General features: G+C 53.1%; 1 protein-coding gene across 1 annotated transcript; it reads left to right on the top strand.

Moving 5' to 3' along the window:
• The first annotated feature begins 523 nt into the window (after positions 1-523).
• LFNG (LFNG O-fucosylpeptide 3-beta-N-acetylglucosaminyltransferase) lies at positions 524-21,349 on the top strand. Its single transcript, XM_075899606.1, has 8 exons — positions 524-1,176; positions 13,995-14,043; positions 15,739-15,838; positions 16,228-16,381; positions 16,728-16,813; positions 17,833-17,998; positions 18,562-18,647; positions 19,020-21,349. Exons 1-8 carry the CDS (start codon positions 736-738, stop codon positions 19,084-19,086), a joined length of 1,149 nt encoding a protein of 382 aa, XP_075755721.1. The 5' UTR covers positions 524-735; the 3' UTR covers positions 19,087-21,349.
• The last annotated feature ends 1,537 nt before the right edge of the window (positions 21,350-22,886 follow it).

The raw sequence follows: 22,886 nt of genomic DNA on the forward strand, positions 1-22,886 counted from the left end.
GCTCACTTCTTGGGGGCGTAGCAGTAGTATGTGGCTTGTATGCATACCCATTGTATTAGGTGACAGGAGATTTGTGCGTAAGCCCTGAGCATCGAACTGGGGTTTTTGGACCATGCCCATGAAATACCTTGCCTTAAAATGGCATTGCCAGGAGGGAAAATGCTCTTGCAGCAACCTTCCCCTCTAGCTCAGCACCTCGGCGCTGGTCTGTGAACACCCACTAAGCCGCAGCTCCTGCTTTGTCTCAAGGGAGGCTGTCACGCAGCGGCCTCTCAACCTGCCTGATGTACGGAAGGGAGGAGCCGGCTGGCTGGTACGGCGGCGTCTGCTCCCAGCCCCCTGCAGCGCTCCCACGTGGGAGACCCGCCGCCGGAGAAACGAGCAGAAGACCGGCCCCCCGGGAAGGCGGCAACGTTCTGAGACCGCCCCCGGGAGGGGCGGGGCCTGTCAGAGCCCCGCCCCCTGCGAGAAAGCCGAGCATAGGAGTTTGTAAGGCAGGGGGCGTGGGGAGAGGAGTTTTTAAATTGCTGCTGCCTCTGAGCGGCGGCCGGACTGGCGCAGTCACTGGGGAGGGAGCGAGGCTGGCATAGACTCCAGGCAGCGGCACCTGCCAGCAGAATTAGCTCGGGAGCTGATCTGGAAGTCTCCCGGAGCGGGATTGGCCACGGAGCTTCCCTCCAGCTGTGCGCCAGCAGCTGGGCAGCCGGTGCCTGGAGCCGAGTCAGGGGCGGGAGGATGCTGAAGAGCTGCGGGCGGAAAGCGCTCCTGTTCCTGGTAGGCTGCATGTTCACCTGCCTCTTGGTCCTCATGGCGGATCAGCAGAAGCGGCAGGTGGTGGCCCTGGGCGGAGAAGGCGCCAGGCGAGCTCTGCGGAGCGTGGCGAGCCCGGGCGAGCCCCAGGGAATGCCCCGCCAGCCGCAGCTGCCGGAGGGCGAGCCCGGCGTGGCCCTCCGAGAGGTGAAGAGCTTCACCGATTACTTCAGCAAGCTGAGCCGGGGCCGGCGGGAGGCGCAGGAAGCCGGCAGCCTGGCCCCGCGGCGGGAGGGGACCCCGAGGCCGGCCATGGAGGACATCTCCGCCCAGGATGTCTTCATCGCGGTGAAGACCACCAAGAAGTTCCACAAGGCCAGGCTGGAGCTGCTGCTGGACACCTGGATCTCCCGGAACAGAGACTTGGTGAGTGGCGGGAGAGGGGGGCAGTGGGGACTGAGGCGGTGCTTGCTCTCCAGCCTTCGGCAGGTGCCAGGTGGGCTCCCGGGCCCGGGAACAGCAGGGAGCCGCGCCAGGCGGTGCTGGGAAGCGCTAATGATCTGGCCGGGCTGGCTAGTGCCTGCACGTCCAAGCGCCTCCAACCAGCGCCTGGCTCCCGCCCTTGGCCTGGGAAAGGGAAACTGAGGCACACTCCAGCCATGATCCCCCTTCCATTGGTATGGAGCTCTATGACAAAAGTGGGAGGAGGCGCTTGGGGGGGGATCGCTCCTCCCACCCCCTCCCCCGCCCGTGCTGCGAGAGAGCTCACGGGCTGCAGCCCCCCTCACTTTCAGGGACTCTGAACGCGGGTAGCTCCTGCCAACGTCCTCCTGCCTGCGTGGCCTGGAGCTTGAAGGCTCCTAGCTGCTCTGTCTGCTCCCCGCACCTGAGAGCGGGCTCTTTTCCCAGCTGGAGGATTCAGGTGCATCATGATGGACTCGGCGTCCCTGCAGCTGAGAGTCACAATCGGCTTTGAAACGCTTCCTACCTTGGGGCTGGGCTGTGCATACTCCGGAGCCCTGGAGGGCTCTTGGCAGCAGGCATTAACGAGACCCTGTGTTCAGTGCTCAGGTGCCTGTTTATTCCTCCCTCCCTCTCTCTCTGCCTCTCCCAACCCTAGGAGACTGGGGATGGGGAGCATGAAATGCAATTTGTGTCGCTGGACTGGCCTTGTCAGATGTAAAACAGGGGCTGAAGTCCTGAGCTCTGTAGCATAAAGAAAAGGGGAGGGGACTGAGAGTTCTCAGGGCTGGTTAGAAACTGCTGGGGTGGGGGCGGGGGACCCTGCCAACATCAAGCCCCTGGAGCACTGTCTAGGATGTCAGCTCGGTATTTCAAGGAGGAATTAAGCGGCATTTCCAGAGAAGTGTCAGCTACACCAAAAGCCTGTAGGCAAGGATAACAGCCACTCCCCATGCAGTATGGGAGAAGTAGCACTCCTGTCTCAGAGGGAGGGAACTGGTCCATACCTAAGGATAGAGCCCAAGGAGTAATCCTATAGCTGCTTTTCATCTGTCACTCTCCAAGCACTGTGCCACAGTGGTTAGCATCATCCCTGTTTTGCAAGTAGGGAAACTGACATGCAAAGTTGCAATAGTGGAACCAGCAATAGAACCCAACGCCTGTAGGCGGCTGTGCCTTGGTGCTAAGACCGAAGGAGAGGGATCCTCTCAGAAGCCAGGTGTGTACTTAGTTCCTTCAGTGCAAGGCCAAGCCTGAATTACTGCATTGTTTGCAGGGTACGGGAGTGATTTCTGGTACCCACATACTGCAATGATGGCTGTATTCCAAATGCACAGGTGGATGGAGAGAACCGCTGCCCCAGAAAGCCACTAAAAGTGGTAGCCAGTTTGGGAGGGACTCCTGAGGGATTTCATAGCATTTAGGGCCAGAAGGGACCATTGTTAGTCCTTTAGTCTGGCCACCAGTACATACTGGCTGAAAGTATTCACCACCAGCCTGATCTGTTGTCCCACTTCCTCCTTTCTTGAGCAACAGTCACCCTCTCTCCACCAGTCTTTGCCATTAGTCTAGTATTTTTTTAAAAAAGTTTTCTTAGGAATCTTGCTTTTGTCATTTGCTCTCCTTAAGAATCAGTTTGAGCATCAAACAGCTTCCCAATCGGGCTTATTCTGTTCAGAGCAGACATAAACTTTCTCATTTTCTTTCCCTAGTCCCCTTCTGGGCTTTCTCTGGGTCTGCAATGCAGGGAGGCAGACTTGCATTTCTTACTCAGGAATCATTTGTAAACGATTGCTGCTGCAGACTGAAGGGGTTGGGAAATGGATCAGGCTCAGTGGATTTTTGGACACTTCAGTCACACATTGCTGTGGACAAACTGTCACCATGAGAGCCACTGGCTTCCACTGGAGATCTCAAAGGCCTGGCAGTGGCTGCCTTTTCTCCCTGCCCTGGTTAGTTAGGGGAAACTGTTAGCTGCTTTTCTATGTTCTGCAGCCTCTGCGAAAGGGGAGGGAGCGGGAGGTGGATAAATGCCCCGAGCACCTACAGACGATGCTGGGAATGCCTGTTCTCTTTTTCTCATGGGCTCTGGCTTTCTTTTGGGGTTTTGTTTTGCATCGTTTGTCCGTTTGGATTCCCAGAGTCCCAAGTCCCAGCTCTCACGCTGTCCCCCTGGGCAAGCTAACAAAGCCTCTTTTCTCCCAAGCGCAGAGAAAAGGCTTCACAGCCTCTTGTGTGGGGCTTTCCATGGGAACCGGGGAGCTGGAGCTCGCAGTGCCCAGGTCAGGTTGCCTAGAGATGAGGGCCAGGAAGCCAGGGGGGCTGCGGCTCAGAGAGGTGCCCAACTGACAAGCTGCTGAGTGATGCTCTTGTACAGCACTTGAGGGACAAGCTTTGGCGAGAGAGCTGAAGTTACAGAAAACTCCTGCAGGGGCAGGAGGAAGGACAGAGCTGCTGAGGGGGGTGTGAATGCATCCCAGCCCTTCCATGCCGCCTGATTGCGATCACCAGGAAACTGACCCTCCATCTTAACCAGCCTGACAGTTTCTGTTGCCCCTTCCAGAGGGGCTGTAGGAAGCGAATCTGTGCAGTTTCTGGTCTCAGACTGTCTCCTACCAAGACGCCCTGTAACGGCAACTTCAGTGCGCCCTGGCTTGCCCATTAGTTTCTCTTTTGCTTTCACTTGTGGACTATCTGTTCACTTAACAGTAGAGCAGGGGGGTGGAGGGGACACTCTGTCTCATTTGTCTTCCTAAAAATATGGGTGCTTTGGGGGGGTGAGCGCCTGTCCTTGGGTGAGCACTGAGCCTTTGCTAGAAGCTTCTCCCTGTGACAGTTGACTGAAACTCACTGCTTCATACAAACAATGCTCTGGATTAGTAAAGGGGTTTTTTCGCCTGAGGAGTTGCTGGTGCTAAAAGTGTGGCTCTCGGTCTGAGTCAGGTCTCCCTTCCCTGGGTCCCAGGCCCACTCTCTCCTTTGCTCTGCCAACAGCCACTCAAGCATTTGTGCAGCTTGTACCCTGGTCGGAGTGGAAATTCTTAGAGACTTGCCCAGAATCCCCCCTGAAAAGAGAACAAGTCTTCTGTGTGTGCCCCCCCCAATTCCCCTTCTGGATGAAAATTGGAACCTTCCTCTTTGTGGTTCCACTCAGAGCTGTGTTTGTGTTTAAGTGATGGTTAAAGAGTTAAGTAAAACAGTGCATCAGGGAGAAGGGAATTCAGTCTGCCAGGCTGTTCCTGTTTGGAGAGACGGTAGAAAGGGAAAATCGTTATTGTACTGTCTTCTTGGATACTCTTTGTTCAATGCACAATAGCCTCCGTTTCCTGTGTTCTCTCTAATCTGAGATACTGCAATGAGATCATGTGGTAGGATGCCTCCTCCTCCTCCTCTTATCTAAGCAGAGTGATAGACTGGGGCTTCCCCTTTGCCCCCAAAGCCTGCATCTACTTCCCTACTGCAAGCGATCTAGCCAACATAGGCTTTTTTGGGGGGAGATGTTCCTTCCCGCCAGCACCTTTTGAAGAGAGTTTGCAGCTGTGGCTGACTCAGCACTTGCATACTTAGCAGGCCGCAGAGTGGTCTGGGGAGAGTTTGTGCTTAAGTCCCTCCCCCCCACCGCCATGGTATGAAAAAATATCCTAAATGAGAGTTTAGCCATCCCCTCTGAATGCCGGCTGAACTGAGGAGTTAGTGACAGAACTGCACTCCTTACCCTGGGGTACCAAGCCCCGAGTCCATGTTCTTCAAGCAGCTTGGTGGGCTTGTTCCCAGGAGCGGCATGGAAGCGCTATGTGATTAACTCTGCTGCCAGGGTCTTCTCATTTCCGTAAGGCTGGTAGATAATTACAGGTCCTGCTACCTAATCCAGCTAGTTTACTCAAGAGGAATGTGTTTGCCTTCCAGAGAGCACAGGCAGTTCCCAAATTTTCCTAGTACCTTGGCCAGAGTTCCTGTCCTCAGGGGTAACGGCCTGCTGGGGTGTGCTGTGTGCCTGGGGTGTGCTGTGTGCCAACACGCTCCCAGTGGGCCTTATGCATTCATGTGTACACAGCAAATATAGCTCTGGGCCCTGTTTACACTCCAAACACAGGCGTGGGCTCTGTCCAAACCAGCAGGTGGAACTGGGCTGTCAGAGCTATGCCAAGCCAGTTCTGGCCGCTCCCCAGCCGCTCTGGTCCTGAGGGGAGTGAGAGGTCCCTGGGTGAAGTGCCCCACTCCTCTGCCTACACACCTGGGCATGTTAAAGACAAACCACACCCGGGGTCTCAATCTGGGAGGCGTTAAGCCAACAGCAATGCCAGACTCAGACCCGCAGGGAAGCAGATCTGCCAGGCAGGGGTGTGTGCTAGGAGAGGAGGTGTTTGTGTTAAATGGAGGGAGGGGACACAGATAATCCAGGGGAGTGTCATGCTGTTAATTGCATGCCCCAAGCCATGAGAGATTTCTACTCAGACAGCAATAAAAGCACTTGAAATATCAGTCTGCGAAAGACCCACACGTGTGGCGCGTGGGGAGAGGGGTGAGTCCCTAATTGCACAAGGAGCTCCTTGTTCAAAGGGGGATGATTAAGGAGAATAGCATTTGAAAGGACGGAGTGGAGGACTCTCCCTGTTACTGAAAGGTGAAGGGGGGAGAGCGAGCTGAGTTCCACGCCTGTTGGTGAATGCCTTGTAGCCCCCAGCTTCATGTGGGGGATGAAGGGATCATGTTCTGAGATTAGGGAGCCTCTGGGCTAGCCACAGCCGCTGCAGCAAGGGAAAGCCACGGCTCAGCTAGCTAGGCAAGAAATGGGGCCAGGACCATCAAATTAATCCCTGAAACCAGCTGGAGATTTTCCTCCCAACAGCTTTTTCGGTTGAGTTTTGTGCTCAGTGTTCACCCTGTCTGGCCCATCAGGGCTTGAACTTGGTTTGTTTTCAGTAAACATGTGCTACAGGGGACAAAAGCCAGGCAGGAACCTGTTCCAGCTGCTGATTCTCTCCTCCTTCCTCCCCTGAGTAGTGACTTTTCCAGCTGGAGGATACCGCAATGAACTGGAACCATCCAGCCAAACCTGCTGCAACTCTCACAGTGCCAATTTCACAGTGACACCATTGCAACCTGACAGATCAGCCAGTGCGCACACAGGTGCCTCCTTCCCCTCCCCCCCCCAAATCATAGGACCAGAAAGGGCTTTTAGGCACTGTCCTCCAGGCTAAAGTCATTGCATCCTTTCTTGACCTTACAAGATGAGGCCAAGCATCACGCAGGGGGAAATGACACCAGTATCGAGAAAGGGAAGGAGATGTTTGCAATGGACAGTCACGAGGTCCTTTGTGCAACATGCATCACGTTGGTTCCTGTTTTCAGTGCCACTGGTGCAGGAGTGGAGAGAAGGTCATTCCTTGAAGGTCTTTCTGGTCCATTTTAAGAGGCAACAAAATGGAGACTTGCTCTTGGACAAAAGACAAGAAAAGAGACGGTCAGGGCCAATTTTTCCCTGGTTGCTCGGGCAGGTGGAACAGGGACCTTATGGCTGGATCCTGCCAGTTACGCTGTTGTTCGTCACCAAGATCAACCAGGGAGCTGTGAGCAACAGTGAGGGCTGAGTTAGGGTTTCACTGCAAATAAGGGGAAGTGAGTCACCAAGAAGAGAGAAATGAAGGAAAAACCTTTCCCCCATGTGACAGTCGGGACCAGCCGTGTCTCTCCTTCCCCGTAGGCAGGGAGCTGGGCCAAGCTGAGCAGGGCATGTTGTGAAGTAGCAGAACAGATTGGAGAGTACCCTGTCCTGGGAGCTGAGTTCCTGCCAGCAAAGCCCTGTGTTGCAGAGCAAAGGTGGGCCTGCACTCCAGTGGCCTGGTGTCTCTCGCTAGGCCCCGTTATGCAGCAGTTTAGGGAACCTGGCGGGGTAAAGTGCCTTGTCCCGACCTTATTCTTTGGTGGCCGCTATTGTTGGGGAAGGATTTGGCATCCTGTGATTCTTTAAATTGCAGTTTTTAGAACAATGAGGCTTCCTGTGTGTCCGAGTCAGGGTCCCTGGCCAGACAATGCAGCCACTGAGCAAGCAAAGACAAAGCCCTTTCTTTTCACCCATTTAAGGGGACTTAAGAGTGGGGGAGAAAAGAGCAAGGTATGTCCCTGCATTCCTAAAGCAGAAGCAGCTATACCGATGCCCAGAGAGAGCATCTGCATGAGAGGAGAAGGAAGAGCATTCACAGTGTCCGGAAGCCATCGCCTAAAAGCAGGGTGGTCTGTTCTCTGTCCCTCCATATGTCACTGAATCCCAGAACTGGGGAGGTGCAGCCACAATTAAGCAGAGGCTGACAGGACTTGATCCACCTTTCATTTATACCACTGTCCATCAGCGATAACTTGGCTCCAACCCAGCACCCTCCCCTGAAGCCAGTGGAGTTACACTGGGGGAGAGGCCAATCAGGCCCAGGGTCTGATAAATGCCCTGCATGCATGTATGCACACACATGCACCCGCACTCCGGCTAATCAGCACGTCAGCTCATCCTTGCACCATGCCCAAAGATTTCCTTGCAGATGCTGTAGTGAGCTCCCTAAGGGTCGGGACACTGGCCTTTGTACAGTTCACTGCTGCTGTGCACTTGCTGGGATACCCAGGAAGGGAAGTGAGACTGCCTGATGAACAATGCCCACGTTGTGAATCACTGATATAAGAACGGCCATACTGGGTCAGACCAAAGGTCCATCTAACCCAGTATCCAGTCTTCCAACCGTGGTCAATGCCAAAGGGAATGAACAGAACAGATTATCATCAAGTGATCCATCCCCTGTTGCCCATTCCCAGCTTCTGACTATTAGAGGCTAGGGACACCATTCCTGTCCATCCTGGCTAATAGCCATTGATAGAGCTATTCTCCATGAAATTATCTAGCTCTTTTTGAACCTTGTTAACATCCTCTGGCAAGGAGTTCCATAGGTTGACTGTGCATTGTGTGCAATCCTGGCTTTTGTTTCCGTGTCTGATCAGCTGCAAAATACACTGAGCCTCAAGGTTCTGTTGTTGTGGACTAACAAGAACACTTCAGCTGTGCATACAGCTCTTGGGAGGGTGACCAGAACATCACTGCAGAAGGTTTGGGTATCTGGGACATGCAGAGAGTGAATAGAAAAGCTCATCTCATGAGCAGTTAACTAGAGCAGGCATGGTTCTACCCATTCCCAGCCCACACACCCCCATTCCCCAGTCTCCAATCATTGACAGTGAGTGCTGTGCATCCCCACAGCTCAGCATCCCTACAGCTGAGCAGAGAGTCTAAGTCAAGGGAAGAGTGCTAAGGATGGGAAGCTGCATACAGGGGATATCAAACCACATAGCAGAGCTGAGGCTGTAACTGCTTTAAAGAGGGGGACTCTCCAGGCCCAAGGTGGATGGACTGTGCTTCTGAGAAGCAGCGAATCCTCTGGCTTTGTTGGAGTTGTGGTAGTCTGCCCACACCCATCCCCCTTTCTTTTCCCCATCTCCTCTCTTCTTGTCTGTTTCCTCCCCTCCACTCTCCCCAGACATCTCTCCTCCCAGCTGACCTGCCTATAGAGCCCTGTGTTCCAGAGAGACTCCTGGAAGCCTGCCCAGGCCTGGGGGAAGGGGGGGCGGAGGGGAAGTCGCAGGAGCAGATCTCATCTCCGAGAAATGCAGAAAAGCTAATTACAAAACTGAGAGAGGCTGTCATTGTTTTGGTTTTAATGGAACCTTCTGGCTGAGTTCCTGAGCCGGCAGAGCGGACATGCAGGAAGGGGCTGGGAGGTGGTGAACCTGCAGAGGCAAGATAGTCCCTCCAAGGGATCACATAGGGCTGGGTGCAGGCTATACCCTTCCTGCCTAGGCAGCGGGGAGACAGGCAGGCAGGCTACAACTTTCCGGAGTTTCCTTCCAAGGGGTGGTGCAGTTCCCTGCCTGCCCAGAGGAGAGGCAGAGTGCGTCTTCAACAGTCCCGGAGATAATTGCATTGTCTTCTGTGTGTGGGAGGGGTAGTGTCTTCAGAATCAAAATTTTCAATGCTGTCTAATAATAAACAAATGTCCACTTTGGTCTATTTATAGCGGCCGAGCGGGAGGATTAGTTTAGGGGTTATTTTTGGAGCCGGCTTAAGACACAGTTGCTGGAGACAGTGTTTCTGATCTAATCAAGCAAACATTTTCCTCTATATTAAATCCCCAGTGGGCATCCTGAAAGAGGTCTGGTCTCCCTCTCCCCACCCGGGGCCCCTCTGACACATTCCAAAGAGATTGATTAAATGGATTGATCCTGGGCGGAGGGGAAGGCAAGTGAGGGGGAGGGTGCACACCATTGGGCAGCCAGCGAGTGTGAGACCAAACAGACTCATCTGACAAAGCATTCACAGCCATGGGCCTCACCCCTCCTTGGGCACTTGCCCCTTGCTTGCCTTTTCCCTCCGCACTTCCTCAGCAGGGAAGTGGTGCTGATCAGGCCTCCAGGGCTGGGAGTGTGTTGGGGAAAATTAGACCCTTCACTGGCTAAAAGAAGCTGCAAAAAGCCCAGCGGAAAATCTGGTCTTGTATGGGAACAACAGGCACATCCTTGTGGCCTCTTGATACTCCAGCGGGGGGCGATCCCTGCCCTGTGCCACCAGGGAGAACAAGTCATACTGCCCTGTTCCCCAACCCGAACTTGGCATGGGCCTTATTATCGCTAGCATGGCAGCCTGTTCCCAACAGGATGGCTATTCCCTGCCCTCCCACTTACTGCCCCATGCCTGTGTTGTGAGGAGGGATGTTCTACCATGGCCTCTAACTGAGCAGCTCATGCTTTGAACCCTGAGATTTGAGCCTCCTTCTTGTCTTGCATAGCGAGACAAAAACCTTCTTCCTAGGGGTCGTGCCACCATCCAGGCCTTGGAGTTTCCCCTGCAGCAGTTGACTAGATGCCCCCATGCCCGATTCCCTGTCTCAGGGAAGGAACAGAGCCCATTTGTGCTCTTGACCCCCCCCCCCCATTTTGAGTAGTGTCTGGCCAAACGTCTTTGGACCTTTCTGGGAATGATTAGCACATATGTGATAGGGATGTAAAGGGTTAATTGGTTACCCGGTAAGCATCACCAGTGAGCCAGGTCATGCTTACTGGGTAACCAGTAAAAAGGAACCCCTTCTCCCTCCCCCCCAGCCCAGCTGGGCCCACCATACCACAAGCAGAGTGTGCTGGAGCAAACTCCCACCCACAGCATGGGCAGGGGGAGGGGGGCTGCTCTAGCCTGGCCATAACTGGTTCACTTTATAAACAGGATTTTACATCTCTAATATGTGACCTACGCAGTGGCTATGTGCTTGTGGCTAGTTTGGTTTTCACACCTCAGTTCAGCTCTATTCTCGTACTGGAAAAAGGCCACTTGCAACTTGCCACCTTCTCCCCACCCCCACCCCCACCCCATGGACCAAAGGCCCAGCCACCCCGTCTATTCAGGACCATTGCAGCGTCTGCTCTTCCCAGCCACTTCCCTACCCTGGGGACCTGAGCAACCAAACTTGGCTCCCCCTCCCAGTTAACCAGCCCAGCTGTATGCTAATGCAGGGACAAACACATTTCTGCTTAACTCTCCTGTACTGAGTAAAGTCAGGCAGAAGCATTCAAGCTATTGTCACCCACCCCAGCACTTCCTAGAACAGAACAAAACCCTCCCAAAAAAGCACCCACTGTGAGGAATGACTGATGGGTGGCGACGAATTTCCAGTTCGCTTGTAATTCATCATTCCCAGGACTCTGCCCTTCCCCCCTCCCCTCTCCCCGCCACCCCCAATTTCTCTTTGTCTTTCTTCTTTTTCACTTTTGTGTGCGTCTGGTTTCTACAGCGCTTGGCAGCTGGTTGTGGTTTCTTCTCCCGCTCCGGCTTTGTTTGCTGCACACTGATTGATTGAGATTGCTTTCTCACCCCTCCATTGCCTCCCTCCTCCCCCAAACAATCCAGGGTAAACCAGTAGGCCGTTCCCCTCCAGCCAGCGGACATATGAGGAGAATTAGCTATGTAAATAAGGGACTGCAGCCAGGCAGGTGGCTCAGGTAATGGCTGGGGGGGAGGTGTATGGTGTTTGCTACTGGGCACCAGTCCAAGCGGCGGTTGAAGGCAATTCAGTTCCCTAGGAAGCTGGCTGAGTGCAGGGGTGGAGGTGCCCTGCTGTGCGCACACACGTGTGCGCGCGCGCACACACACAGACAGGTGCAGGGAGCAGCAGCAATCAAGGCCAACACACCCCAGCCCCCGCAAGCTGGGCGAGGCAGGGCTCGTGCCAGAGCTCAGCAGCTGCTGCCACCTGACCTCCAGCTCAATCACCAAAGGCTATGAGCTGGGGCAGGGAGGCCTTGGAAACGGATGGGGGTGGGGCTAGCTCAAGGTGCCAGGACCGAGCCGATTGGGCACAAGCTGTTGACACAGGTGTGGGAAGAAGCCTCGGCGCATCAGGAGCGCAAACACACCTGCTGCTCCCATAACAGAAGAACTAGAGGACACCAAATGAAATTAATGGGGAGCAGGTTTAAAACTAATAAAAGAAAGTTCTTCTTCACACAGCGTGTAGTCAACCTGTGGAACTCCTTGCCAGAGGAGGCTGTGAAGGCTAGGACTATAATAAAGAGAAGCTGGATAAATTCATGGAGGTTAGGTCCATAAAAGGCTATTAGCCAGGGGATAAAATGGTGTCCTTGGCCTCTGTTTGTCAGAGGCTGGAGAGGGATGGCAGGAGACAAATCGCTTGATCATTGTCTTCGGTCCACCCTCTCTGGGGCACCTGGTGCTGGCCACTGTCGGTAGACAGGATACTGGGCTAGATGGACCTTTGGTCTGACCCAGTACGGCCGTTCTTATGTTCTTATGCTAGCCAGGCAGAGGCTGGTGCTCAACCCAGCAAGGTGGGCTGAGCAGGACGAGCCTTGGCAAAGACAACAGCATGAAGCCCAAGTCTCACGCCTGAACCTCAGAGCAGAGTCTGCACCAATGTCCGTGGCAGAACCGCCCCCCTTCCAATGGGTGCAGGAATAGTTCCTTTGCTTGCTGCTTCTCTAAGCAAGGCCCAGGGGAGCCAACAGACTGGCTGGGCCCCTGGGCAAGGTGTGGCTCTGTGCTCCCAGAAGGGGTGGGGCTTCAGGTGGAAGGGGCGGGGCTGCGGGCAGTCAGCCATTAGTGCTGCCCAGAGTGTGCAGCGTGGCATTCTGTGGGTGACTTAAGGGAGGGGTGGGGGCCAAAGCCCCCATCCCTTTTGAATCACTGGGCCCTGGCGGAACTAGTCCTGTCCCCCCCAGCAGGCTTGGCAAGACCCCAGCTCAGCTGGAACTCATTGCATGTGACTATCGGGTCTCATCACTTCGCCTCATGTGCCTCTCCACCCCACATGCATCTGGTACAAGCCCATGGCCTGGGCCTGGTGTTTATTCCCAGCATATGCCGCAGCTTAACAGCAAGATCATGGAAAAAACTCCACACTGTGCAAGAAACTAAGCCCACCGCACTGCAAACTGCAGCCTCTGCGGTATTCCTAGGGTGTGCCTTGCCCTGTGGCTTTGTGCGAAAGGCCCATGTTGTTATACACTTGGGGCCTGGCAATGAAATGACGTTCCAGCAATCTGGGCAGACACACACACAGTGAAACCCAAGTAACTGTGACTGCAGCTCCAACTGGGGGCTGGATGACTTCACCGCAGAGGAGGCTGGGATCCATGTGGTGCAGTTAGTAAGAGACACTGTTTCCATTTTCTTTCCCGGGTGGGAGGGGAAGCATTAACCTTTGCATCCCTGTCACCCCTTCTCTGCGGTTGATTGTTTTAAAGGGAGTGGGCAGAGTCAGGGATTGAAATGAAGACATTTGGCTCCCTGCAGAGGAAGGGGCAGAGTGGGTGTGCATCTCACCCAGCTACTTTGAAGGAAAACACCTGATTTCAGGGTGAAACCTCAGGCACCTTTCCCTCTTGCTAAGGAGGAGTTTGCTGCGTGTATTTCAGTGAGTGCTTTCAAACCCCACCGGTTTCTAACATTTCCTTTTGTCCAGCAATTCCAGCTCTGGTGCCCTCTTATTCCCCCCATCCAGTGAATGTTAGCCTGGCTTGAGAGAGGTTGTGATCAATATGTTCACTAGGCAGCGTGTTTTAACCCAATCGCTCCTTTAAAGAGCAGCAGAGTTGGGCTGGAGCCACAGAGCTCAGAGCCAGATCTAAATTGCCTCGTAGCTCAGGAGCACGTGGATCTAGGATTAAGGTTAGGGCCTTAAGAGGAAATGAATGACAAAGCACCCACTCACCCTAGCCTCCTGAGTGGTAATGAATGGTTTAGCCTCTAGTGCGGGAGAGGCAGAACCATTATGAAAAGCCTGACCAACACCCCCTTCTGGCAGTCCTTGATAGTGCAGAATAATGTTCCCTCTAGTTTTTTCCATCTGCATGGAATAAATTTTATGTCTGTGGAGGCATGTACAGATGTGCACCACCAGTAGACACATGCTGTGGGCACTCTGCTAATCAGCTAGGCGGCATTTGAATCTCTCCAGGGTGGCCACCCAGACTTTCAGCTGACAGGGAGTACTGGTGCAGAAGCCTCTTTCTGCCCTTTTCTACCTCACGCTAAGATCACTGTTGACAGCTGGGGTGATGGGGCAATAGCCCAGGTCAGCAGCAGGCCCTTTTCCTCCAGCAGCACCTGCAGTCTGGAAACATTTGGAAACTGGAAATCAGTAGAAGCAGGATTACCGCTCCCCCTCCCCCAAGGATGGGCACAAAGCAGCAGGCCCATGGTCACGTCAATTCTAATGATGTGTTGTTATCTCTTTCAGACCTTCATCTTCACCGACGGGGAGGATGAGGAACTGAAGAAACGCACAGGTGAGTCAACCAATCTTGTTCTGTTTTCCTTGCTGCCTGGCGGGAGCCTGGTAAAGGTTTTAGGTACATCTGTGGATTCTTTGGGTCCAAAAGCCAAGTGCAGGGTGTATACTCCATTGCTCTCTGAACCTGGAGTAGTTCAGCCTCCCAGGTTCCTTTGGGACATTCAGAAGTGCCCACTGCTAGCACCAGATCTTTGAACAGTGTTTAGGTGCCCAATGAGCAGCCAGATTTTCAAGCCAGTGGAGCAGTTTGGGTACTGAAAAGGGAAGTGGTGGGCACTGGGCGCTTGTGGCTGTCTGGCTCTCTGTTACAGCAGCGTGACATCATCGACGTCATCGGCTGCTGCCGTGAAGACAGTGTAATTCCCAGCACCTCGACTGCCCTTTGGCGGCCTCCTCTTATTCCAAGCTAGGACTTAGAAGGAGGCTTTCAAGGCCAGGACAGAAACTGAATGTGGCGGTGGCGCCCCACGAGGATCTCAGGGTGGCTTGTTACAGTAGCGGCCTCTGCAGAAGACAGACAGCGGAGAGCCCCCGGTCGCTAATAACGCTGTTGCTTTCTCTTCCCCCACCTGCCCTTGGGAAAGCAATCAGGGCAGCCACCTGCCTGGCAATGGTTTGATCCCCAAGCTTCCTTGTGAGGCAGAGGAGAGGTGCCTTTCTAGGGCAGTTTCCCATTGGAGCCCTGTGATTAACTGGTGCTCAAGTAGCTTTCAACAGAGGGAGGGAAAGGGACTTACTCAGCGAGTGTTTATTCAGCTCCCCCCCCCCCCACTCGATTCTCAGTCAGACCCTGCCTATTCTTCTGATGTAAATGAGTCCCTTTCAGGCCCTGAATCAGTTCTCTTTGAGATGGCCCAGCAAATAACAGGTGGCGGGGGAAATGTTGCATGAATAGGCCAGGATTCTGGCTAACAGACCCCAGCAGAGAGGCAGAGGATCCACTTCAGAGCCTCCACCCGCCCGCCTTCCCGGAGGCTGAGCGTGCAGCCTTGCAAATGCAGGGAGGCAGCAGCTAAATGTGAGCTGAGCATGGGTAGAGCTGAGCGAGGGACGATCCCTTTCTGCTCTCGCGATTCTGCAACAGCACTTGGTAGGAACGCTTCAGGCCCCTTCGTCTCTCACAGCCTCAGAAGCAATTCCCTGGGGACTCCGGGCCCCAGAGGGTGCTCTCTGCTGGATGCTTTAGATGAGGGCCATGCCACGCCTATTATAAGGCTAGGCAGTGCCAGTACAGAATGCTGCAGGTCTAGCACTGTACAATACAGCTGTAGGATCTGAGACCTGGTCCTAGCCATACTCTAAGTTGGGGGGGCATCTTAGCCTTCCTGAGCCAGCTGCAGAAAGGTCGATGGGACCGTCAGCATCTTTCTGACCTTTCTTCATTCTGCCCCACCCTTCCCTTTTATGTGGGAGGAAAGTAGCCGCCTCTGCTCTCCGGGAACCCTGTGCTCAGAGAGGGCTCTAAGTAACTGCTACTGGCTACAAAGGAGCAAGAGCTCTTCCTTGGCCAAACCGGTGGCCATGTCCCCAGCAGCTCCCTGCCAGCTCCGCTTCTTGGGGAGCGTTGGGGCTGGGGTGGGAGTGGGGTGGAGGTGGGCAGGCTACTTCCATGCACTCAAGAGTGTGGTTGGGGAGAGAGACTGATCCAACTAACTGTCCCTTTTCTCTCCACACCCTCTTCCCGCTACAGCCAACGTCATCAACACCAACTGTTCCGCCGCCCACAGCCGCCAGGCTTTGTCTTGCAAGATGGCCGTGGAGTACGACAAGTTCATCGAGTCCGGGAGAAAGTAAGAAGGGAATGAATGTCCTGACAGAGCGTGCGAGCGCGTGTCTGGTGTGTCCATATGCATGACAGTTTGTACACGCGGGAGAGCCCATGTGTGGCCGGGTGAAAGTGCAGGAGTGAGAGAAGAACTTGAGCTGTGGAGCCTTCTGGTGACCAGCTACAATGTGGCTGCGAGATTTTTGGTTTCCATGAGCAGACCTTGCCCGTATGAGCTAGTGACTGGTGCAGGGGGTTGGTCTGTTTGTGTGGCCTTGATTAAACTCTCGCACCTCAGTTTCCTGGGGCCAAGCAGGGATAACAGCTACCCACCATTGCCAAGCCCCCTGCTGAAAGGAGCTCACGGAGGGCTGAGTAGTACCAGACTAACTGAGTCCCTTCTGGTGCTCCCAGGTGGTTTTGTCATGTGGATGATGATAACTATGTGAATGTCCGGACCCTGGTGAAGTTGCTGTCTGGCTACCCTCACACACAGGACATCTACATCGGCAAACCTAGCCTGGACCGACCCATTCAAGCCACAGAGAGGATCAGTGAGAACAAGATGGTAAGAAAGCAGGACATGGGGTTTAGTAGGCTAATGGGAGGCAAAAGTCTAGTGGCCAAATTGAGCCTGAAGAGAGGGGTTTTCAGCTCTCACTGAGCTGGTGATAAGTTGAAAAATGCCATTGTTTTCAATATGGAGATGATGTTTAATAAGGAAATCACTCTCCCTGCTTCTGAGCCCCAGGCGTGGCTGTGTGTCCTGCATGTAGATGGGATCAATTTAACCTATGCAGGGAGCAGTAGAGACAATTCTCTCTGGATTGCCTAAATCAATAAAACATTCATGGGGACAGAGGGGAAAAGGCTGGTTTTAAACCCTGCTGTTTTGCTTCCTGTCTCTTTCGCAGCATCCTGTTCATTTCTGGTTTGCCACTGGGGGAGCAGGTTTCTGTATTAGTCGCGGTTTGGCACTGAAGATGAGCCCATGGGCAAGGTAAGGGGATCAACACTTGGCACTGATGTTTCATAAGACTTCTAGAAAGTCCTGGATTGTTCTGTGCAAGTTGGGATGGGGGCAGACATGGCAGAGTAAAGATCACTGGTGATTCAAAACTCAGCTGCATCCTGAAGTCCAACTCTTTGTGGACTTTGTTGATTCCATCCCAATGTCTAGTGGAGTGAAGTCCACATCATCCGGGTGGGTGCTCAGAAGTCCACCAAGGAGCTAGGAAGGAAATTAAATTGTTCTAGCAAGCCAGAGTTGAGGTCATTTGGTGCAGTAAGCCTAAATCTAGAAATTAATAAGAAAAGAGGCTGAATTCCTCCCACCCCGGCCCAATCAGGAGGTGGGGCATGTCTCCAACTCAGGGTTGGCACCAGTTTTCCCTCTAAGATTTTCCAACCATGAGCAGAGTGAGTTTTGGCTTATGCACCAATACTGTGGTCATATGCGCTGGTTCGGATGTGTGCCACTGTGGCATCCAATTTATTAACACACACACGTTCTTGGCCACCGGAGTAGAAACCCTCGACCCTCCGCCACCGTGCAGCATGTCCTGTTCCCACCGCTGGAGCAGACCGTGCCCTCCCTCCCCCGGCCACGAGGCATGTCCTGTTCCCAGCTACCAAAGCAGACACCCCTCCTCCCTACCATGCAGCAGGTCCCATTCCCGGCCTCTCCCCTCCCCTCCCCTCCCCCCTGCCATGTGGCAGCCCTGGCCACCAGAGCAGGCCTCCCCCCACTGCGCACCTGCAGCAATTCCCAGCCTCCTGCCCCAGCGGCTTCTTCACCATGCTGTCTCAGCCATTCCTGCTCACTGGAGCGGCTGCCTGCCATACGAGTGCTGCTGCGCGGCCCCCAGAGGAGGTGGGTGGGGGAAGAATTTTGTGCGTGCGGGTGTGCAGTCGCACACCTTAGCGGGAACTATGGTTGACATCCATTGGCAGAGCATGGAGGGTAGTTAACTCAGTGTATGGCAAACTCACTCATCTGCTGCCTTCTGTCTCCTACAGTGGGGGTCACTTTATGAGTACGGCCGAGAAGATCCGTCTGCCAGATGACTGCACCATTGGATACATCATAGAGTCTGTGCTAGGAGTGAAGCTTATCCGGAGTAATCTGTTCCACTCCCACCTGGAGAACCTCCATCAGGTGCCCAAGACAGAGATTCACAAACAGGTAAACCTGATCACAGCCAGGTGAAAAGGCCAGGGAAGGGCCACCTGGCACTGTTCACAGGTGGAACAGAGGAGTGGGATTTTTTTCTGTCCTCTCCTGTTCCTCCATGAGCACGGAACCAAGACAACTGGTTCAAAGGCCTCTCACCACAGTGCTTGATGGGCCGGGAATGCTCAGAATTTAGGAAATTACTCTTGGGAATCTGGGATTGAACCCAGAATGATCCCACCTCAGCAGGAAGGAGGCTCCAGAGCCCTGACAGAGCTCTCATTTGGGGGTTTTCTCTAGTGCTGTGAGGAAGTGACCTCACCACCATGTCTGAGTGCCTTGCAAGTGTTACCATCTTTACCCTCATACCACACCTGTGAGGCAGGGCTGGGCTACTATCCCCAATGTAGGGACAGGGCACAGAGAAACTCAGTGGCTTACCTGAGGTCAGACAGGAAGTCTGTGACAGAGCAGACCCAGATCGCCAAGGTCCATGCCTTAACCACTGAATCATACTGTCCCTCCGTCAAGAGCAGTGCCTTGGCCCTAGCAACATCTTCACCTCTGCTCTCCAGGTGACGTTGAGCTACGGCATGTTTGAAAACAAGAGGAATTCCATCCACATGAAGGGAGCTTTCTCCATTGATGAGGATCCATCCAGGTGAGCTGCGTGTTCCTCAACCCCCCCACATTCGTGTGCATCCAGATATGCTCCTCCTTTTACCCCCATACAATGAGGAAGCCTGGATTTTTAAGGCTACCTGGGCAATCAGACAGCAAAACTTGTAACACGTTGCCTCTCCCCTACACCCCATGCGGCTGCAGTTTCACTGCTTTAGTTACTCAAGCTAGCTTTGCTCTAGCTCGAGTCTGTCTACACGAGTTGCAGTCCCACTTCCAAACGGCAGTGGAGACGGAGCCCTAAGAGTTAACTTTTGCACAGCTGCTTCATGCACCTTTTGGAAAGAGATGTAAGCCTTGTGAGCAGGTCTTGGCTCCAGTGCTGATCCCTGTTATTTTCCCCCTCTTGCAGGTTCCGCTCCATTCACTGCTTGCTGTATCCAGACACGCCATGGTGCCCTCAGAACGTGGCGTACTAGGAGACACGTGTCCCCGTCAACCTCGTCCCAAGTTTCCCTGGTATCCGAAGGGCTTGTGGGACCTGTATGTGTGCATGTGATTTCCCTGCTGTGAGGCGAGTGGTTATTATTGCTGTGGTAATGCACAGTATGTGTGGTTTATAGGCTGCTGTGCGGCCCTCTCATCTCCCCGTGCAGGCTGAGAATGCAGGTTTTTGTGGTGCAGTCTGCCTCCTCCTCTGATAGGCCAGGGTAGGTGGGGAAGGCTAAGTCCTGAGCACTTAACCTGTGTGGCACAGGGACCAAGCTGGCTTGTGAAGGGGAAGTCTCCTGAACACCAGCCAGCAGGTCTTTGCCTATTCCTTTGCAGTGTTTGCAATTCTCATAGGATGTATGCGGAACAAGCATGGGCCTGGGCCAGATCTTTACTGCCATTACTTTCTTTTTCTGCTGGAATTTTACTTTAAAATGGTCCCTCTCTCCCAGTCTGCCCATCCCTTGCTCCCCTTTATTCCCGCTTCCCATAACCCCAACCAGCTTTATTCCCCTAGCTACCCCCTTATTTGCTTGCCTTCCCCAATTCTTCATCCTTCAGCTCCAGATACTTTTTAAGATGAAAGTTCATTGATAATAGTTGTGGCAGAGGGGTTAATTACACCCCTCTGCTCTGCTTTCTTGCCTCCCTCCAATGCTGGCTTCTGTCCTGGGGGGAACAGGAGAAGTTTGCTGGCTCCAAGGGCAGTTCTCTGCCCACACTGGAGCTGAGTCCAGGAAGTGCCCTGCAGGAATTGTGTACTTTTGTCGTGTTTAGAGCTGGATTCTTAGAATCTCAGCTTATAGTAGCACTGAAGGGAGACAGGTTTGGGAGAGAGGAGCAAGGAGAGGGGTTGGTGGCCAAAGCCGAGAATCAATGTTAACTCTGTTCACTGGAGTTCCCTATGCCTCACTGAAATATTTTCAGTACTATAAAGCTATGCAGTATTTATATAGGATAATTTAAAGACATTTATAAAGGGGGGGTTTACAAAGAAATGCATACATGCTGTGTCCATGTTTATGCTATATTTATATGGAGATGTAACATCTCCCTTCAGTGCAAAGCCTCTGCCTACTTTGCCTTTGGAGCATCTTTGCGGAGGGGAAAAAGTGTTCTACGTGGTTTGTCTCTTACTAGTGTCTGTCTGGGCCAATTATTAACATATGTGGAATGCACTGGTTATGCCAGTTTAATGCTTTAGGTTCAGTGGAGTGAAAACATTCAGGCTGGGCCTGTCCAGGGGAGTTAGCTGCTGATGCAGAGGGTGAATAAAGCATATTTGGAGGATTGTGACTAAGGGTCCCACTGCAGGTTGAGTGTGCAGGTTCTAATGGTGCAGTCTGCCTCCTCCTCTGACAGGCCAGGGTAAGTGGGGAAGGCTAAGTCCTACAGTGGAGTTAGTCCTGTCTCTATTGTGAGAGCAGCATTAGCCCCCGAAAGCATAAGTCTTTGCCACAGCTATTGGTCCCCACTCTCCACAAAGTGTGAGGGAAGAAGAGATGTTGGGCAAGCAACCGGCAAGAAACACCATTTTTGGAGACTTAGGGTATATGTTGGATCAGGGCTTCTGGTCTGCTGAAGGCGATAGGAGGAAGGATATGGGCCTAATGCTGTGGAAACTCCATTCTCAACATGTGGGGAAGGGAATGATTTACATTGCTCAACTCTGCTCCCTCTGGTCAGTGGAGGATCGGTCAGCTGAAAAGGTGACAACCGCGTAGTTCGCTCAACCCCTCTGCTCCCGTATGAACGTTGACTTGACTAAGCCTCCTTCGCCAAGGGAGATGAGGGCTAATTGTTCTCTGCATGGCTAAGTGGGCAGAGGCAGAGCGGAATGTGTCCAATCAGAGGCTGAGTGAAAATGGCCCATACTGGGTGCGTCTGTAAATATCTTATTGCGACAGTAATTTTTTTTTACTGTGCTGTTCTTTACATTGAGAATGATGTAGGGTTGAAAGTTTTTTTTATACATTTTCTGTGGATCGGAAAAAAACCCCAACCTTCTGAGAATCTGTTTAAAAATGAAATTGAAATGTCTTACAACGGATCACTTAACCTTAATTTATGGGTTCCAGTATCTGGAACCTCACTCTGTACTTAGCATAACTAGTATGTGTTTAAAAGAAATAGATTGGAAAAGAAATGACAAGGACAACAATGTTCTCAGGGAATTAAACCTGATAGTTACCGTGGAAACCCCATGGTAGCCATCATTCTTTGCTTTCAATAAAGCAGCTTATTTGCGGATCAATGGCATGTGGTTATTCTCTCCAGTGCAAACTTGCACCCTGGGTATTTGGCATCGCTCCTGCATAGAGACACAGCACACCACTTCCTGCTTAAAGGCCCTTGAAGGTGGCTGTGGCTGAACGCTTTGCAGCCCGTAGTTCTCCTACATGATATGCCAGCAACACACGCCCATGAACATAACATACCACACAGGTTGTGGTAGCCAGCCTGAGCCAGTCACATTTCCTCTGCCCTTGACCTGTGTCCAGCTTCCAGGAAGAAGCTTGTTGCATGAAGCCTTCTCAAGACTGCACCTGCAGTGACTGCCAAACTGTCGTCATCAGTCCGGGGGGGAGGGGAGGGGAGGGAGGGTCCTTTTCCCATGAATGACAGGTTGTCCAGCTAGTCTGGTTGCAGCATACATACCAAGCCCACTCTTGTGGTGAGATATAAGCACACCAGCTGAATGGCAGCACCGCCAAACCGTGGATTGGATACTGCAGCACATGCAGAGCTGAGCTGGGAACACAGCACCTCAAAAAGGAGAAGGAAGGCTTCATTGGCTGTCTGTGGGTAGCCAGCAATGGGATGAAGGGGTGGGTTACAGGCAGGGAAGAAAAGGGATGGGATCCTGCCTGTCGTTTTGCGTAGGGGTCCTTGCAAATCTTTGCGCTTGTCTTACCACAAAGGGCTTCAAAACTATGCTAGTGAGACCCCCCAGGGCTTGGTCACTTTGCTGCAGCTTCTGGCCCAGAGATGTTAACTGCCCTGGCCATGGTCCTGGGGTTGGAGCAGCTCTCAGCTCTAAGAAGTAGCCCTGGGGTTAGAGGGGTTCTGTGTCCCCACTGATTATTAGGGCAGCCTGTGCCCTGCTCCCCTTCCCACCATGCTTGTCCCTGATGATCTGTGTACCACCAGCAAGCAGGCAGAGCCCTACAGCCATTTTTGATGGCTTGCCGCAGAGCTGCTAATCCCTGGTACATTGCCCTAAGGAACAAGGAGAGGAGAAAAGATCCTGGTTTTGGGGAACATTCACTCAGAGCTCACCAATAACCCCAGAGCCCACACGTTAGCCAACCCACCCTGTTTAAGAAATCTTGCTGGCTTGCTGTAGCGTGTCTGAGCTGTAGTGCCCCATCCCAGTCTGGGTCCATTGGGGACATTACACATATGCCAGTAGTAAGAAGCAATTATTTGGTAACTCTGGGTACAGAGTGAAACTGCAGCACCTCCGCAACCCTTAACCAGAACTGCTTGGGAGGCAAACCTCAGACTTCTCTGACAGTCATTTCCCCGACCTTTACCAGCTCACTTCACAGTTTCACTTGCTTGCATCTCCTGGGGTGTATTTTTAATCTGCAACCCTGAACAGGAAGTTAGCATGTATCAAAGAGGGGAAAAAAACCCCAAACCAAACAAACAAAAAAAAACCCCATTCTGGTTTCTGGGTGTGCTTTGGGTGTTTGCCTTCAGCGCCCGCTTCTCCGTTATCTCACTTCCCAGCATGCTTCCTTCCATGCAATGAGTCACCCAGCACCAACTGCAAGTGGGCACA

Source organism: Pelodiscus sinensis, chromosome 16, assembly GCF_049634645.1.
Source record: "Pelodiscus sinensis isolate JC-2024 chromosome 16, ASM4963464v1, whole genome shotgun sequence".
In the NCBI taxonomy this organism is placed as follows: Eukaryota; Metazoa; Chordata; order Testudines; family Trionychidae; genus Pelodiscus; species Pelodiscus sinensis.